This window comes from Panthera uncia, chromosome E3 (genome assembly GCF_023721935.1).
Source record: "Panthera uncia isolate 11264 chromosome E3, Puncia_PCG_1.0, whole genome shotgun sequence".
Taxonomy (NCBI): Eukaryota; Metazoa; Chordata; class Mammalia; order Carnivora; family Felidae; genus Panthera; species Panthera uncia.
In genome coordinates, this window is record NC_064815.1 from 29,093,929 (window position 1) to 29,111,989 (window position 18,061).

Below are 18,061 nucleotides of genomic sequence, written 5' to 3' on the forward strand. Positions count from 1 at the left end.
AAAAAGAACAGGATGGGGGGGGCGGGGACGGGGATTAAATAAGCCGAATTAGTCAATGTAAAAGGAAAAGAAGAATTTGTTATCTTGGGAAATTGAAGGGCATAAGAAATTGACTTTTTAAAAAATCTTTTACATCATTAGCTTTTTAATGGTACTTTTCTGAGAGCCATGGAAGATGGAGGTGTCAAGCTCCTAAAAGAAAGATTAGAGAAATTCTTCCATCGGGTAAGTACTTGGAATTTTATTTATAATCTTAGTAGTCTTCAAACAGACCCTTAGAAATACACATACATGAGTTCATTACTCGTTGACAAAAAAAACTTAGGACTTGAAGGTGGCAGAGAGCCTAAGATCTTTAGTGGCAAAACCAGACCAATGGGAAACTTTTTAGATGTGCACTCTTGAATCTCTCTGTCACCTCTGTGCGGGATCAGAGCATCCTGCCATTTGTGTGTACCCCCACAGCATCCTGGAGACACCCTGTGACTTCATCCTTGCCCTGCCTGGGTTGGCCAGTGTGGGCTTACTGCATGGTGATTGGCTAATTAGCAGAATTTAAACTCTTTGCCTGAGTTGTACATTCTTATGGATTGATGAAACAATATTCTGTTTAGTGAGTAGTAATCTGTGTTGACTCAAGGTAAGATTTTTGGCTATGACACAGACGTTATCCCATTAGTGGTTATTATTTTGTTTTTAAGTTTATTAATTTACAGAGAGAGCGTGACGCGGGGAGGGACAGAGAGGGAGAAAGCGAAACCCAAGCAGGCTCTGCGCTGTCAGCACAGAGCGCCATGTGGGGCTTGAATGCATGAACCGTGAGATCGTGACCTGAGCCAAAAACAAGAGCCAGATGCTTAACCGACTGAGCCACCCAGGCGCCCCCCCCCCCCCAGTAGTGGTTTTTAATGTGATTTTTCCCTCCCAAATGATGAATGAGTGTCCCTAAATAGTTGCCACTCTGTTTTACAGTAAGTTACATTTTATATACTCTACCTCTGGTAAAAATCAGTTTATTTCAGTGGAATAATTCTCAGTTTTTTTCCCTAAATTATCTTTGATCTGTTTTTTGTTTGTTTGTTTGTTTTTTTACATTTGTTTATTTTAGAGAGAGAGAGAGCACACGCGTGTGAGCAGGGGAGGGGCAGAGAGAGGGAGACACAGAGTCTGTAGCAGGCTCCAGGCTCTGAGCTGCCAGGACAGAGCCCGACGCCGGGCTTGAACTCCCGGACCATGAGATCATGACCTAACCCGAAGTCAGCCGCTTAATCGACTGAACCACCCAGGCGCCCCTGTTTCTTCACTTTACTGACCATAATTATTTACCCTCCTGCTGCCTCCTGATTCCTGTTCTTGCCTTCTTTACCCTCCTGTCCATCAACAACTACCTGTCCTTTCAGCGTTATTTTGGTAGGAGGTGGCAGTGTCTGTCCGCGACGTCACTGTTGACATCCCTAATAAGGTTGATATAACTTGAGGAGCGCTAGCGTAAGGAGTTAGCGATTCAAAGAGACAAGACACAATCCTGAACAAACATTAACTAGTTATGTTTGAACTTAATGTCGTGAAATTGGTACTGACTGCACATCTGGTTAGCTGTGGCTCACCCCCTTACTGGTCTTCTCGGCGCAGTAGTACGTAATCGTATCATAAATTGACTAATTACCCTGAACTGTCAGTGCTCTATTCTGTGTACTCTAAGTTTAATGCCTTTTTTTTTCCCTACAGTACTTGCAAACGTTGCATTTGCAGTCATGTGATCTCCTCGACATTTTTGGTGGAATCAGCTTCTTCCCCTTGGATAAAATGACTTATTTGAAAATCCAATCCTTTATTAATAGAATGGAGGAAAGCCTGAGTATAGTCAAATACACCGCCTTCCTCTATAACGATCAGCTGATCTGGTATGTATGCTCCCTAGGCTTGGCCTGTAAAAGAAGAAAATCTTTGAGGATCATAAAAACCGCAGTGACTGGGTTGATAGCAGGCTGTTGGACTGGAACAGATAGCAAGGGGGCAAGGGCAAGGTGGGAAGCATCTTTATAGATCCTGTCAAAATAAAGCAGTGATGACTTAAACCAAAAGTAGGGTGATTTGGGTTAAAACGACCAAGCAGGGGAGCTTAAAACTGGGGCCATGCAAGGTGGAGAAAACGTTTCTGCCGAGCTGAGTTTAAGAAGCCCGTTTTTATTTTGGCGTTCTTCCAAAAACGTCTTTAAAGAAACCGTATAGTAAATGTGGAAAGCATACTTTTCAGACTTTGTTTTAAAGAAGCTAGATGGAAAAAAAAAAAATACCCGAGAAGTTAAATGTGCTATAAAACCAGGAAGTTACCCACTAGCAACAAACTGTGCAACCTGTAGTGAGAACAAAAACATAATTTCTTTGAGAATGTTAATCTTGGAGAAGAAAAGATAAACTGTAACTAATGCTTTCAGCTGCGGCAAGACAGCTCCAGCAAAGCCACGCGCATGTGCATGCGACTGCATAGACCTGCAGGGGGTGTGGAGCCGGCTGTTCATCTGTGTCTGAGATGGGCTGCTGGGGTCCGGGAGCTCTTCGGGTGCTCGCACGCATTCAGTGTTCGTGTTTGCTTGTACTAATACCCCGCTTTCTTCAGTTAGGGCTGCGGCCACGTTTGAGCGCTAAACCCGAGTTCAGCTAACAGGGCAGTAACGGTTCCCTGAAACCTTCCACGGTTCCCCGAAACCCGTCCTCTCCCTGCCAAGGTCTTGTAGCCTCATTTTAGGAAGAGAAATTGACTAATTGAAAGAAATTAAACACATTGTTTATTAAACATATTGATGAGTTTTGATGTAGAGTTTGTTTTCTCCTATGAAAACAACAAATTCCAGATGAAAAGACCTCTTCTTTTTTGTTTAACAAATTATTCAGCAGGGAACCTGATGCTGTATTAGCTGGCCCTGTTCTAGGTGCTTTTTATGATATGCACGCTGTAGTAGTGAAATGAAATTCTTAATGCTGCCGCGAGAAGGTGAAGGGGAGTTACTTACACGGGGTTGGAAGGCGTCAGGTCTGGGGAGGGAGTGGCTTTCCAAAGGCAGAAATTAACAGGGAGATGCTGGGAAGGGTGCACACGGCCACGGTGACAAGATTGAGGGACAAGCTGGAATTGAACAGCAGTCCGTAGCCTTGGTGCCCTTGGCAGAGGAAGGGCAGCTCAGATTCCAGTCGCCAGGCACAGCAGAAGGGCTGACGTGGGTATGAGCTCGGGAGGTGAGAAAGGGTTCAGGCCTAGAGCAAGAGGGTCCCCTCAAGGTCAGTAGCTCCTGCTGAGAGGCTGTGGGGCCAGCCTGACGAGCAAGCCTGGCTGGTTCCAGAAGCCTCAGCTCACAGGGCTAAATGTTGCCCAGCTCCTGGGATCCTCTTGGTATCTTTGTCTTTGTGAAGGATGTCCCGACACCTCCTGGGGTTAAGCAGTGCCCAGCTCTGGTGGCCGTACAGAGCTGCTCTGTGGTCCCACCCTAATATGCTGGCAGGGCAGACAGAGCTGGTCCCAGACAGTCACCACAAGAAGGAGCTTTAAGAAAAACACATTTTGAGAAGCGGCTGTTGATCACAAAGCTAGTGTATGAAAATACCTATGAAGTATTTCGTATTTCGTGAGCAGAATATGTATTTGCTCGTATTGCTTACCATAGATATACATACGTTTTTTAGTTTTGAATGGTTTGTTTTGTCAAGTGGAGCCCAGTGGTGGTGTTGCTGTGTTTAATGTTTTGTTTTTTTCATCATAAGTATACTATTTAATCCCTACACCCCTGTTCCTGCCTACCCCCACCTGCCTCCCCTTTGGGAACCATCAGTTTGTTCTCTATAGTTGAGAGTCTGTTTTTTGGTTTGTTTCTCTCTCTCTTTTTTTTTTCTTTTGCTCATTAGTTTCTTAAACTCCACGTATGAGTGAAGTCCTATGGTATTTGTCTTTCTCTGACTTATTTCACTTAGCATTACACTCTATTGATATTGTTGCAGATGGGAGTATCTCATTTTTTCATGGCTGAATAATGTTTCATTGTATATATACACCATTTTTTTTTTTTTAATGTAACTTATTGTCAAATTGGCTAACATACAGCATATACCGTGTGCTCTCGGTTTTGAGGGTAGATTTCCATGATTCATCACTTACGTATAACACCCTGTGTTCATCTTAACAAGGGTACACCACATCTTCTTGATCCGTTTATCTATTTATGGGCACTTGGGTTGCCTCTGTAGTTTGTTGAAAATAATGCTGCCATAAACATAGGGGTGCATGTATCCCTTTGAATTAGAGTTTTTGTATATTTTGGGCAAATACCCAGTAGTGTAGTTGCTGGAACATAGGGCGGTTCTATTTTCAATATTTTGAGGAACCTCCATACTGGTTTCCACTCAGAGGAATCTTGATAATATTTTCCACAGTGGCTGTACCAGTTTGCATTCCAGCCAACAGTGGAGGAAAGTTCCCCTTTCTCCACATCCTCACCAATAGCTGTTGTGTCTTGGGTTGTCGAATGTCGAATTTAGCCATTCTGACAGGAATGAGGTGATCTCCCATTGTAGTTTTGGTGCCCATTTCCCTCATGATGAGTGATGATGAGCATCTTTTCAGGTGTCTGTTGACCATCTGGATGTCTTTGGTGAAATGTCTATCCGTGTCTTCTGCCCATTTTTTGATTGGGTTATTTGTTTTTTGGGTGTTGAGTTGTATCAGTTCTTTATTTATTTTGGATATTAACCCTTTATTGGGTTTGCAAGTATCTTCTACCATTCCAGTTTGCCTTTCAGTTTTGTTGATTGTTTCCTTTGCTGTGCAGAAACTTTATTTTGATGAGTCCCAGATGGTTTATTTTTTTATTTCTCTTGCCTCGGGAGAGAAAATGTTGGTACAGCCGATGTCAGAGACGTTACTGCCTGTGCTCCCCTCGAGGGTTTTTATGGTTTCAGGTCTCACATTTAGGTCTTTAATCCATTTTGAGTTTATTTTTGTGTATGGTGTGAGAATGTGGTCCGGTTTCATTCTTCTGCATGTCGCTGTCCAGTTTTTCCAATACCCATTTGTTGAAGAGACTTTTCCCCGTTGGATATTCATTCCTCCTTTGTCAAAGATTAATTGACTGTATAATTGTGGGTTTATTTTGGAGTTTTCTGTTCTATTCCATTGATCTGTATGTCTGGTTTTTTTTTAAATATGAAATTTATTGTCAAATTGGTTTCCATACAACACCCAGTGCTCATCCCAACAGGTGCCCTCCTCAATGCCCATCACCCACCCTCCCTGCCCTCCCACCCCCGATCAACCCTCAGTTTATTCTCAGTTTTTAAGAGTGTCATATGGTTTGGTTCTCTCCCTCTCTAACTTTTTTTTTCCTTCCCCTCCCCTATGGTCTTCTGCTAAGTTTCTCAGGATCCACATAAGAGTGAAACCATATGGTATCTGTCTTTCTCTGTATGACTTATTTCACTTAGCATAACACTCTCCAGTTCCATCCACATTGCTACAAAAGGCCACATTTCATTCTTTCTCACTGCCACGTAGTAGTCCATTGTATATATAAACCACAATTTCTTTATCCATTCCTTAGTTGATGGACATTTAGGCTCTTTCCATAATTTGGCTATTGTTGAAAGTGCTGTTACAAACATTGGAGTACCAGTGCCCCTGTGCATCAGCACTCCTGTTATCTCTTGGGTAAATTCCTAGCAGTGCTATTGCTGGGTCATAGGGTAGATCTATTTTTAATTTTTTGAGGAACCTCCACACTGTCTTCCAGAGCAGCTGAACCAGTTTGCATTCCCACCAGCAGTGCAAGGGGGTTCCCATTTCTCCACTTCCTTGCCAGCATCTATAGTCTCCTGATTTGTTCATTTTAGCCACTCTGACTGGCATGAGGTGCTATCTCAGTGTGGTTTTGATTTGTATTTCCCTGATGAGGAGTGACGTTGAGCATCTTTTTATGTGCCTGTTGGCCATCCGGATGTCTTCTTTAGAGAAGTGTCTATTCATGTTTTCTGCCCATTTCTTCACTGGATTATTTGTTTTTCGGGTGAGAAGTTTGGTGAGTTCTTTACAGATTTTGGATACTAGTCCTTTGTCCGATATGTCATTTGCAAATATATTTTCCCATTCCATTGGTTGCCTTTTAGTTTTGTTGATTGTTTCCTTTGCAGTGCAGAAGCTTTTTATCTTGATGAGGTCCCAATATTTCGTTTTTGCTTTTAATTCCCTTGCCTTTGGAGATGTGTCAAGTAAGAAATTGCTGCGGCTGAGGTCAGAGAGGTCTTTTCCTGCTTTCTCCTCTAGGGTTTTGATGGTTTCCTGTTTCACATTCAGGTCCTTTATCTGTTTTAAGTTCATTTTTGTGAATGGTGTAAGAAAATGGTCTAGTTTCATTCTTCTGCATGTTGCTGTCCACTTCTCCCAGCACCATTTGTCTGTTTTTATGCCAGTACTATACTGTCTTAATTACTGCTTTATAATGTAATCGGAAATCTGGAATTAGTTTTTTCAAGATTGCTTTGGCTGTTCAAGGTTTTCTGTGATTCCATACAGATTTTAGGATTGTTACAGTTCTGTGAAAAATACTGTTGGTATTTTCACAGAGGTTGCATTCAGTGTGTAAATTGCTTTAAGGTAGTGTAGACCTTTTAACGATATTCTTCAAAATGTCTATTTGTGTTTTTAATTTCTTTCATCAGTGTTTTATAGTTTTCATAGTACAGGTCTTTCACCTCTTTGGTTAAATTTATTCCTAAATATTTTATTATTTTTAGTGTAGTGTAAATAGGATTTTCTTCATTTCACCTTCTGCTTCATTACTAGTGTATGGAAATGCGACAGATTTGTGTGCATTGATTTTGTATGCAACTGTACTGAATTTATTTGTCGGTTCTAGCAGTTTTTTGGTGGAGTCTTTAGAGGTTTTTATACAGAGTATCGTGTCATTTGCAAATAGTGACAGTTTTACTTCCTCCTTACCAATTTGGATGCCTTTTTATTTTTTCTGTTGTGTGATTACTGTGGCTAGGACTTCTAGTTCGATGTTGAGTAAAAGTGGTGAGGATAGGCATCCTTGTCTTGGTCCTGATCTTCGGGGAAAAGCCCTCAATGTTTCCCCTTTAAGTGTGGTGTTTGCTGTGAGTTTTTCATACATGGCCTTTATTATGTTGAGGTATATTCCTTCTAGGCCTACTTTGCAGAGGGTTTTTGTCATGAATGGATATTGTACTTTGTCGAATTTTTTTTTTTTGCATCTATTGAAATGATTATATGGGTTTTATTTCTCTTAATGATGTGCTGTATCACATTGATTGTTTTGTGAACATCGAACCACCCTTGCATTCTGAGAATAAATCCCATTTGATCGTGGCATATGATTTTTTTAATGTATTGATGGTTTTGGTTTGCTACTTTATTGTTTTGAAATTAACTGATTGAGGGTAGAAATATCTGTCTGTTCCAGGACATGGCCAGAACCTGGTACACTGTATGTGCTCAGTAAATGTTGGTTGTGAGCTCAAAGCAAATGGTTAGTAGAAAATCTCTTCTGTTTGAACTGTGTTGCATTTCATGGATGGATTTGGTTTTACAGTGGCCATGATAGCATTCGACATTACTGCTCTTTGGTAGGAGGTCATTCAGCTTTCTTGTCCAGAGTTCTTGGACTGTTTTGTTTTATTTTGCTTTTTCTTGGCCTGTTTTTTTTTTTTTTTTTTTTATTAAAAAAGATTTTTTTAATGTGTATTTATTATTGAGAGACAGACCCAGAGTGTGAGCAGGGGAGGGGTAGAGAGAGGGGGAGACACAGAATCTGAATTAGGCTCCAGGCTCTGAGCTGTCAGCACAGAGCCTGACATGGGGCTCTAATTAAAAAACTGCAAGATCATGACCCTAGCTGAAGTCGGTCGTCTGACCAACTGAGCCACCCAGGCACCCCCCTTGGCCTATTTTTTGAGAGTATTTTCTTTTTAGTGAATGGATTTAGTTTCCAGAGGTTAATGCTTTTATGAATAACTGCTTTAGATACTTAAGTTAATCAAAGTTGAGCATAATCTGGACTAGATTATTTTACATTTAATACGCGACACTAATGTAGTCCATATTGTAGACTAAACTGATCCTGATGGAAAGGATTTTGCATTGCACACAAGTGGATCAGTTGACATTTAAGCTGAAGAAAAGTTTGTGTTTTTTTGTTTGTTTTGTTTTGTTTTTTAAGAAAAAAAATTATAATGGGATGCCTGAGTGGCTCAGTCGGTTAAGCGTCCACCTCTTGATTTTGGCTCAGGTCATGATCTCACGGTTCGTGAGATCAAGCCCTGTGTTGGGCTCATTGCTGACAGCATTGAGCCTGCTTGGGATTCTCTCTCTCCCTCTCTCTCTTTGATCCTCTCCCACTCATGTTCTCTTTGTCTCTCTCTCAAAATAAACAGACTTTAATTTTTTTTTAATTATTCATATTAAATAAGTATATTTGAGAGACTTTGAAGGAACACCTTTACGTCTAAACATGAGCAGTCTGTTTCCTGTTTGATGTGAGCCATTGATAGAATCCTGAATCATTTGGACCTGCCAGTGCAGGAATTTTTTGTTTTATGTATTATCTGTTTGCTTATTTGTGTTAAGGAAGGAACTTTTTGATTTTTTTTAACTGTTATTTTTTTTCCTAAAAACTGTTCCCCAGTAGTAACATCCTCTATAATGCATTATTACTTCATTTATTTTTGTATCTGTATTTGTATTTTGCGTTTTATTTCTTAGGGGAGCAGAAGAAGGGCTGGGTGGCAAACACTGGAGAGAGGGTTGCTAACGGAGATCCTACCACTAGGGCAGGCCTTAGTGCAGGCAAAGCAGGAATTGTCTGCTTCGGGTTTTGTGCTTGGGACAGCTGGCTGCAACTTAGTATTTTTCTTTTTAAGTTTTCAATCCAGAAAGCCACCACCAAAGTATTTAGTGCCTAGCATTGAGTCTTAAGTGATAAAAACCAAGCCCTAACGTGGCACACATAGGAAGCAGTTAAGTAGTGTTTTCTTCCATTTCTTCTTACGGGGTTTTTTCTACTTTGCGCCCTGTGGCCTAGAATAGCACCATCCAGAATGAATAGGGGTCAAGCCACGTGTATTATTTTAAGTTTCCCAGTAGCTGTGTTGAAAAAAAAAAAGGCTGGTGAAATTAATATTTTAGCCCAGTATTTCTAAGCTTATTTATTTCCACTTGTAAAAACATAAATTATTAATGACTTTTTTTTTTTTTTTTTGGTGCTAAATCTTAAAACTCTAGCGTGTGTTTTAGCACTTACCGCAACCAGCCACATTTCAAGTGTTCAGTGGCCAGATGGGCCCAGTAGCTGCTGTTAGTGGCAGTGCTAGAAATGGCCCAGAACATAGTGCTTCACGTGATGATCTCTTCTACTTGACCATCGACGACCCTGCCCCACCAGCACTTCTGACTCCTGTCTTGAAAGGATCGTAACATCCAGAATCTGTTTTGTTTTCCTTTTTCTCTTTCTCTCCCCTTACCTGAGTTTTTTTTTTTTTTTTCTCCTGCAAAACGAAAGAGTAGGTGACTTCACACGTTTGATTTGGAAATTTGGTCTGCCTCGTTTGGCTGCGTGAGAGTTGGAGAGTTAGGGTTGTCCTAGGACAAACCTTAAAGGTTCTGCTTGGTGGAAAACAGAACAAACCTGCTTAAGGGGCTAGAGCCCCCTTACACTTTCAGCTGTGGACCAGACCTTTTGAAAATTGAACCTGGAAGGAAGAGGGTGGCATAGGAAGAGGAAAAGGTGAGACAGCCTCGGAACAGTCTCAGTAAGGGAACAGCATGTATTTGCCAGGACAAGCCAGATTTTTCTAACAGATGGTCTTTCTGGGAAAAGCAGACCAAGCCTCTGGAATGTGCTGTAGAGGCTTGATTTATATAGAGTTGGATCTTAGCGCAGGATTTTTTTTTTTTTTTTTCTGTCCTCTTGAAGAGAAAAAACCCCAGACAGACTCCTCATCGTGTTTATACCCCTACCTAGACACATGATTTCAGACAGGGTCTGATGCCTGCTAGTGTCTCCGCACCCGTTTCCACATGCTTATTCTCGCCTCATGTCAGATTAGATCTGCCTGAAAGTTTCTTTCTTTGTCTTGCTCCTTTCTGCCTACACGGAAATCATAGAATTAAAATCCTCGTATGTTTCTGAGACCCGGCGGGAGCACATCCCCCGTCTACAGCATGCCAGTATTTGCCGGGAGGCTGGGCCATGGCATATGCATTTCCGCGTGGCCTAGAAAGCGGAGGGGACTCGGCGGCCCAAAGTGGAGCGTTGTGGTCGTTAATGCTCCCTGAGGAATCCTCCATGGGATTCAAGGAGAGAATCAAGTCCCATCAAATCAGACTGGTGGCTTTTTGTTAAAATGGCACGTGGAGTACAGGATGGCACAGTAGTAGCCTTTGCCAGGTCAGGATAACTGCCGGTGCCAGACTAGTTGAATCCATTCCCTTCTGGAACTTGACAAAGAGACAGCATCTTGATAAAATGGAAACGAGGAAAAGAGGAGCTTTGTTACAATCAGAGCCATAGGAAGACGGAAGACCAGTTCCAGGCTTTTAACACCGTGCTTTTCTGATGTTTCAGGAGTGGGTTAGAGCAAGATGACATGAGAATTTTATACAAATACCTCACCACATCTCTATTTCCAAGGCATATTGAACCTGAGGTATGGCCGGGTACTAGTCTCTCTCCCCCGCTCCCCAACCCACCCCCGTCTCTATGTGTGTGTATCCTGTATGTATACACACGCACACACCCCCGCACACCTGCGCGCCCGGGCTGGGGGGCTGGGGAGGAGGGCGGAGTAACACGGTGGTGGGTGGGGCAGTTCTGATCTGTGTTTTACGTTGCTGGTATGATAAGTATTTGGTTGTGTATTCATTAGCCCAGAAAACCACATATGCCACCTCTTGGTTTTGTTAGGTTCAAATGCAATAGAAAGGTCTGTTCTTAAGAGGAGCAATTCATTGAGCGGAGGAAAAGCTGGGATTTTAGGTAGGGTTCTGGGAACTTGAAAACACCCAGGATCTTTGACAGAACAAAGGTTAATCCTGTAGCCTTGTCGTTACCAACGTGAGGTGTCATTGAGTGGCTGTTCTGTTGCCTGCCTGGCTTCTCCACTGTGGTTCTGTACTTCCCAGTTTTATGCAGAGACCAGTAAGTAATGCTGCAGCCTTCTCCCCAGAGTGCCCTTCTGCAGCTCTCCTCGGGTTGAAGATGAAAAATACTTGTAGCCCAGAAACCATTTTGGCTCAGGTGCATACATGTGCTTGCCCTGTCCTTGCCCTCCCTCTAAGACTGTGAGTTCAACAACAGGAAGAAAATGACTTTGGTAGGAAATTGATAGGCCCCTGGGTGGCTCAGTCGGTTCAGCGTCCCACTCAATATCCGCTCAGGTCTCCATCTCAGAGTCGTGAGTTCAAGCCCCGTGTTGTGAAGCTTACTTAAGAAAAAAAAGGAAAAGAAAAAGAAATTGAAAGGAAGGTTCTGAGAAGGACCTAGTCCTGTACTTAGTCCCTTTCCAGGCGGTTTGAGTGCAGTGACTCGTGTTTCTTGAGAACGTACCACATACCAGACACCGAACCGAGCGACCAGCAAACGTGAACGATCTCCTGCATCCTGAGGCCCATCTTACATGTTGGATGCTCCAGCTTAGGGGGCTTCGGTGATGTGCCCGGAGTAACTAGCTAGTAAGTGGCAGGGCCAGGACTTGATCTCAGGGTCTTCCTGATGCTAAATTAGCTGCTTACATGCACACCGTCGGGAGGCTTTTCCACGTGTGACCGTGCCACTGCTGCAACAGGGAACTCTGTTTGGTGCTTGATGATAAGTCCAAGGAGCCAGGCTTACAAAATAGGAAGCCACAGTACACAACGTGGCAACGTGAGTGTGGATGCATGAGGTCTTGTCTCATGACCACCGCACGTGGGAGAGTTGGAGCTATGTTTTTACTGTTGCATTTAGAATGTTTTTCAATCTTTGCGGAGGGGACCTCTATGCTAAAACTTTATACAGACTGAAAGAATGTCAAAACTTTTAGAGTAACAAGTTTTAGCTAACACGACTTGGATTTTTTTTCCTTTTCCTACGTGTGTTGAAAGCAGTACATCTTCAGAGAAAGAATGTCAGGAGTGTGCTCCACATCCAGATCCACGAGGGGGCGTGACGTCCTGGCCGAGGCAGGGGCTTTGATGTCACAGAGGCTTGCGGTCAATGCCTGGCTCTGCCATGTAGGACCTGTGTGCCTTGGTGAACTTGTACTAACTTGAGTTTCCACGACGAGGAGATAGGAAGAGTGTGTTCTCTCTAGGGGTCCTATGAGGTGGTCATCGCCTAGCATCTGTTAACCCCGTGGGAGATTCTGGTTACTGGCATAAAAGGGACTAAGTCAGTGTATGGAGTTGAGGTTATCAAGTTATGATGGTTCTGCTTCATATCAGTGCCTTCTTTCCTCTGTAATCCTTCCTCTCTCTTTTTGGTGGGATAAGAGGAGAGAATGATACAGAAAAATGGTCTGGAGCCAACTAGTAGATATGAGTGCTGTTTTCAAAGCTTTAAAAGCAGGAATATCTAAGAAGTCATTTCTGAACATTGTATTTGTTTACAGTTGGCGGGAAGAGATTCTCCAATAAGGGCAGAGATGCCCGGAAATCTTCAACATTATGGAAGGTAAAACTTGTGTTCTCTGAAAAACAGTATTAGATTTTATGATCTCTTTTGGTAAAGATAAAATCATCAATACTGAATTACCTTTGTGCTGTTTATTGGCAATAATCAGCAAAGGAAATTCTGATGTCTCCAGTGAGTTAAAACTTTATCGTATTCTGATTTGGTGTCTTCCCCCCAAAATGAATATATATTAAGTAGGAATATATTTCTGTTTGTACTTTACCTAATTGAATGGAGTCATTTCCGTGCTTACTTTGCAGATTTCTTACTGGACCCTTGAACCTAAATGATCCAGAAGCAAAATGCAGATTCCCCAAGATTTTTGTAAATACGGACGACACGTATGAAGCCCTGCATTTAATCGTTTATAAGGTAACAACTGTTTTCCCTCCACTGTCGCAGATTAACGCGAAAAGTAAATCCTTCTTGCGTTGTGTACACAAGTGTGTGCATACCTCTTCGTTATTTCTCGGAACAAAAGTTGAGAGTTCTAATCACTGTATAACTCACAATGAGTGCTCCTCTAGAACAGTGGGCTTATTTTCAGCTCCTTTTCAGTACTTTTGTTATTAGCGAAAGAATCAGAGTGACAGATACTGTATCTGTATTCAAATACTGTTCTGGCTCACCAGGGTTTGAAGTCCCGGGCGCTCACAAACCAGAGGCCACCAAAGGTTGTGTTACCTGGTAGTCCGGTGCCTTCTGGTGTGGGCCTGGCTATGCCTCAGTGAATTCTGCTTTTGCAGATTTGAAAGCCGAGGACTTGCTGATTCTATAACCTAGTGTCCGTTTGTTTCAGGGTATCATCTTGTTAGGTTGTTTTTTTGTTTAAGTTCATTTCTTTGTTATGAGAGAGAGCGAGAGAAAGAGAGCGAGCGCACGTGAGAGAGCGGGGGAGGGCTAAGGAGAGAGGGGGAGAAAGAGAATTCCCCAGCAGGCTCGCTCTGTCCTGTCAGCGCAGAGCACGATGCAGGGCTCGAACCGACGAACCGCAAGATCATGACCTGAGCTGAAATCAAGAGTCGGAAGCTTAACCAGCTGAGCCACCCAGGTGCCCCATTGTTAGAAGCTGGATTTTTTTAAAGTTTATTTTATTTATTTTTGAGACAGAGACAGAGCGTGAATGGGGGAGGGTCGCAGAGAGAGGGAGACACAGAATCCGAAACAGGCTCCAGGCTCTGAGCTGGCAGCACAGAGCCCGACGCGGGGCTCGAACTCACGGACCCCAAGATTGTGACCGGAGCCGAAGTCGGACGCTTAACCGACTGAGCCACCCAGGTGTCCCAGAAGCTGGATTTTTTTAAAGGTGGTTTTGGTTCAAGAAAGAAAGCTAAGCATGTATGTTTATCTTCTTCCCCACCTGAGAGTACAATTATGTTTCAACTTGTAAAGGCCTAGAAATGATGTTGTAAGAGCGCAGGGGGGAGTGCACATCAGAGCACGAGGGGGCTGTCTCTCCCTGGAAGGCAGAAAGGGGGTGTAAGTGTGGTGCTGGTGGAGGAAGTCTGCCCGAGGACATGAGTGGAGGGAGTGTGCTCGGGCAAGAGCCCACCCGCCCCCCAGAAGCCCAGAGAAGCTCCCGGCTTGGGGGGACACCTGAGGAGTCGGAAGGGGGACGTGAGCTTGGAAAGAAGGGGAGTAGGTGAAATGTATATAAATCGGCCGGCCACCCCTTTTCCTGTGCTTGCACACAGGCAGCTGACACCCATCCCCGGGTGAAAGTCGAGGGTCCTTTTAAAGAAGAACGATCGGGGGAGCCCTAGAGCGGCCGGTGTGGGCGTGAGCACCTGGGAGCATGTGGCGTCCCCGGGCACCCGTGTGACTGCTGCCCTCGTCCTGTCCCCAGAGCAAAGCCCCCCTCCCTGCTTGGCCACGCACTCCCTCATCCTTCAGCATGTTTGGAAAAACAAAACTGTAGGTCCTGAGAGAAACAAAAATGACTCTGGGAACAGAGAGAACTTGAAAAAGTTTGCGTCCAGAGATTAGAGAAGTGTATCTATAAAACAGAACCAGGAAGACACGAAAGAGTCCGGGTGAGCGTGAACGAGCGTAAACTAGGCTTAACTGAAAATACAGTTCCTAAGCGTATCGACTGGAGCAAGATGGACGTGGCATGAAATTTGCCATTTTAACCCTCTTCCCTTTAATGTCTATTTTGAGAGAGAAAGTGTGAGCCGGGGAGGGGCAGAGAGAGGGAGAGAGAGAATGCCAGGCAGTGTCCATGCTTAGCACGGAGCCTGATGTGGGGCTTGGTCTCAAACTTGTGAGATCGTGACCTCAGCCGAAATCAATAGTCGGACACTTAACCGACTCGGCTACCCAGGTACCCTGCCGTTTTAACCATCTTTAAGTGTACAGCTCAGTGACATCACTACATTCACGCTGTTGTGCAGCCATCATCACTGTTTCCGGAACTTTCCTTCAACACAAATTCTGTACCCATTAAACAACAACCTTTTCAGCCCCTGTCCCCCAAAATTGTAATTTTTGACAGAACTTCATTGTAAGGGTTAAAGATGAATTGTCTTGCCTGGAGCATGAGATGAAAGGATATGAGATGAAACTACAGAAGAACAATGGGAGAGGAGAATTTCAACATGTGATTCACAATGTGGAGGAGAGGAGAGCAACAAAGTGGTTATGGGGACACCTTTTGCTTAAGAGGTACACATTTGCTGGACCGAAAAGGCCCACTGAATGTCTTGCACGGTGAACCAAAAAGACGTATTTCTACCCATACAATGGGCAGTTTCAGAAGTGTAAAGATCCTAGAAGCTTCCAGAAGGAAAATCAAGTCATTTGAGAAGTTCTGAGAGAAAATGGTTTTCAGTGTAGATTTCTTTGCTGAGCCAAACTATCCATCACAAGTGACCTTGAAGAAGGATGTTCTTAAACATGCAAAGTTTCAGGAAGGTTACCCCATGTGTCCTTCCTTCAGTCAGAGGAAAGGGGGCTCTGTCCTGGGTACAGGGGCTCCAGAACAAAAAGGTATTGAGTTCATGACATAGCAGGACTAAGAGATTTGATTAAGTGTTGGGTGTCAGAAGGAGGGGCCCAGAAGGAGAGAATTCCAGGGAAGACAAACAAACAGATGTGTCTGAAAATGAACCGAAGTGAAGTGTGGCATATGGGGGTAGGGAAGGGCCCGCCTCTCTGTCACACTTAAAATCATTCTCCTCTGAGTGACTCAGGGTAATGACTTTGAACCCTAATGGAAGAAATACCCTGGTACAGTCTCTTATTGGATTTCCATTTTTAGAGTCAAATCAATAGATAGAATTTTAAATGTGGTGAGAGGACATCACAGTTATTTCACAGTGTTCTCTTTTCCTCAAAACAGCTTTATCGAGTTGTAGTTCACATACCATATAGTTTGCCTCTTTAATGTATTCAGTTCAGTCGTTTCTGACCGCACAGTGCAGGGGTCCCCAGGACCACCCTCACTTCGGACACACACTGCTGGCTCGGGAGCCCCCAGGACCACTGTCAGGCCCGGAGTTCGCTAGAGGCACTCACAGGACCCGGAGTGGCCGGTGCACTCCCAGTTAAAGTTAATGACAGCAAAGGAGTATGGGTGAAGGACAGCCCGAGGAAGAGGCACACGGGGCAGGATCCAGGAGGCACTGGGCGCAAGCTTCCAGTTGTCCTCTCGCGGTGGAACCGTGCAGACAGCGCAGGGCCTGTTACTGCCAGCGGTGACGTGTGATGTGTGTGCAGAATTGTCATCCAGGGAAGCTTGATGGGCCTCGATGTCCAGAGTGTTTAATGGGCGTTGGCCACGCATATTCAGCTGACCGCCAGAGTCACTGGCCTCCAGAGGTCCACTGATGCCGGGTGGGCTCAGGACCCGAAGGGATGTTGGCCTGTGGTTTTTCTTTCCTTTTGAATCGTCGTCTGGCTTTGCTTGCTATCAGGGTAGAATTGGCCTCCGGATAAGCTGGGAAGTGTTTCCTCCTCTCCTGTTTTTTGGAAGACTTTGAAAAACTACTGTTGGTTCTTTGAGTATTTGGTCATGGTAGACCATCTACATCTGGGCTTTTCTTTGTTGGAAGTTTTAAAATTATTAGCCTCTGTACTTGTTACAGGTTTTATTGTCTTTCTTCTTGAGTCTGTTTCAGTTGCTTATGTCCTACTAGGAATCTGTTCATGTTGCTTGTTTTTCAGTTTGTTCACATAGAATGTTTCATAGTTTTAAAGCCTTAAGAATCTTATTTTCCCCTATAAGTCGGTAGTGATGTCCCCTCTTCAGTTGCTCGTTTAGTGGTTTACATCTTTTCACTTGGTCTAGCTGATCGAGCTGAAGGTTTTTCAGTTTTGCTCATCTTTTCAGAAAACCAACTTTTGGTATTTTTCCTATTATTTTTCTATTCTCTTTCATTTATTTCTGCTCTAATCTTCATTCTCTTCTTCCTTCTGCTTGCTTTAGGTTTACTTTGCTCTTCTTTTTTCCAAAATCTGAGGATGGAAGTTGAAGTTCTTGATTTGAGATCTTTTTTCTTTTTAGTATATGTGTTGACGGCTCTGAAGTTAATACTCGGACTCAGTAGATTTTCTTGAAGAAACAGACCTCCATTTGCCGTTTGCCCTTAGAACAGTTTCCCTCTGGAAATTTAAATTACTGTTTTTTATAATTTCCTCCAATTATGGTGTTTGAAGAGAGAGTGTGGACCTCCTCATGCCTTCATTTTGGATGTGCTCCCGAGTCCTGGTTCTCTGTAGATACCTACTAGTCTGTGTCTGGAGTAACTGATGTGGTGTCTGAGATGAACATGTGGCAGGCGGGGAGGGTGGGCAGGACAGTCCGTCAGCTGACAGTTGTTGGGAAAGTGATGGTCTATTGGGTTCATCGTGCCATTCTCTGTGCTTTTCTGTGTAGTCAGAGTTCAGGTTTTTAAACGGAGTCTTGAAAGGCACATTTAAAAAGTCAGCCCATGAGGGGTCACACATGCACATCCCCGCAGGGACCCTGCAGATGGGTTCCATTAGCCCTGAAGTGAACGGGGCTTCAGGATGGAGGGTTTTGTGAAACAGAGTCCTACGTGTCGCAAGGAGGCCAGAGGCCACTCACGTCCGCTAGGTAGCACTTTGGAAATGCACAGCTAGTGGTCCCGGGTTGGCTGATATTTCAGGAGAGGCTGGATGGTGGAATTTTGGTAGAAAATTAGTTGGCATCGAAGTCAGAATTACCCAGGAAGAAACACCTGTTGGATGGAACTCGCCTGTGAGCCCCCAGTTTTGCAGCCTGTTTATAGGCAGGTGATAATTGTGATTCAGTTACAAAGTAGTGCAGACGTTCTCAAGTGTGAGTGTGTGAAAATAAAGTCACAGCTGCTGGAGGTGGGGAAGTGGAT

The 18,061-nt window shown here is 43.8% G+C and overlaps 1 protein-coding gene across 1 annotated transcript in view; it reads left to right on the forward strand.

The window, feature by feature from the left end:
• Window positions 1–18,061, forward strand: part of CCZ1 (CCZ1 homolog, vacuolar protein trafficking and biogenesis associated) — a 34,026-nt gene that overhangs the window by 3,053 nt on the left and 12,912 nt on the right. Inside the window, exons 6-10 of the mRNA XM_049638918.1 lie at window positions 142–225; window positions 1,729–1,904; window positions 10,626–10,707; window positions 12,649–12,710; window positions 12,971–13,082. Coding sequence (XP_049494875.1) covers window positions 142–225; window positions 1,729–1,904; window positions 10,626–10,707; window positions 12,649–12,710; window positions 12,971–13,082 — 516 coding nt within the window. The remainder of the gene's footprint in view (window positions 1–141; window positions 226–1,728; window positions 1,905–10,625; window positions 10,708–12,648; window positions 12,711–12,970; window positions 13,083–18,061) is intronic.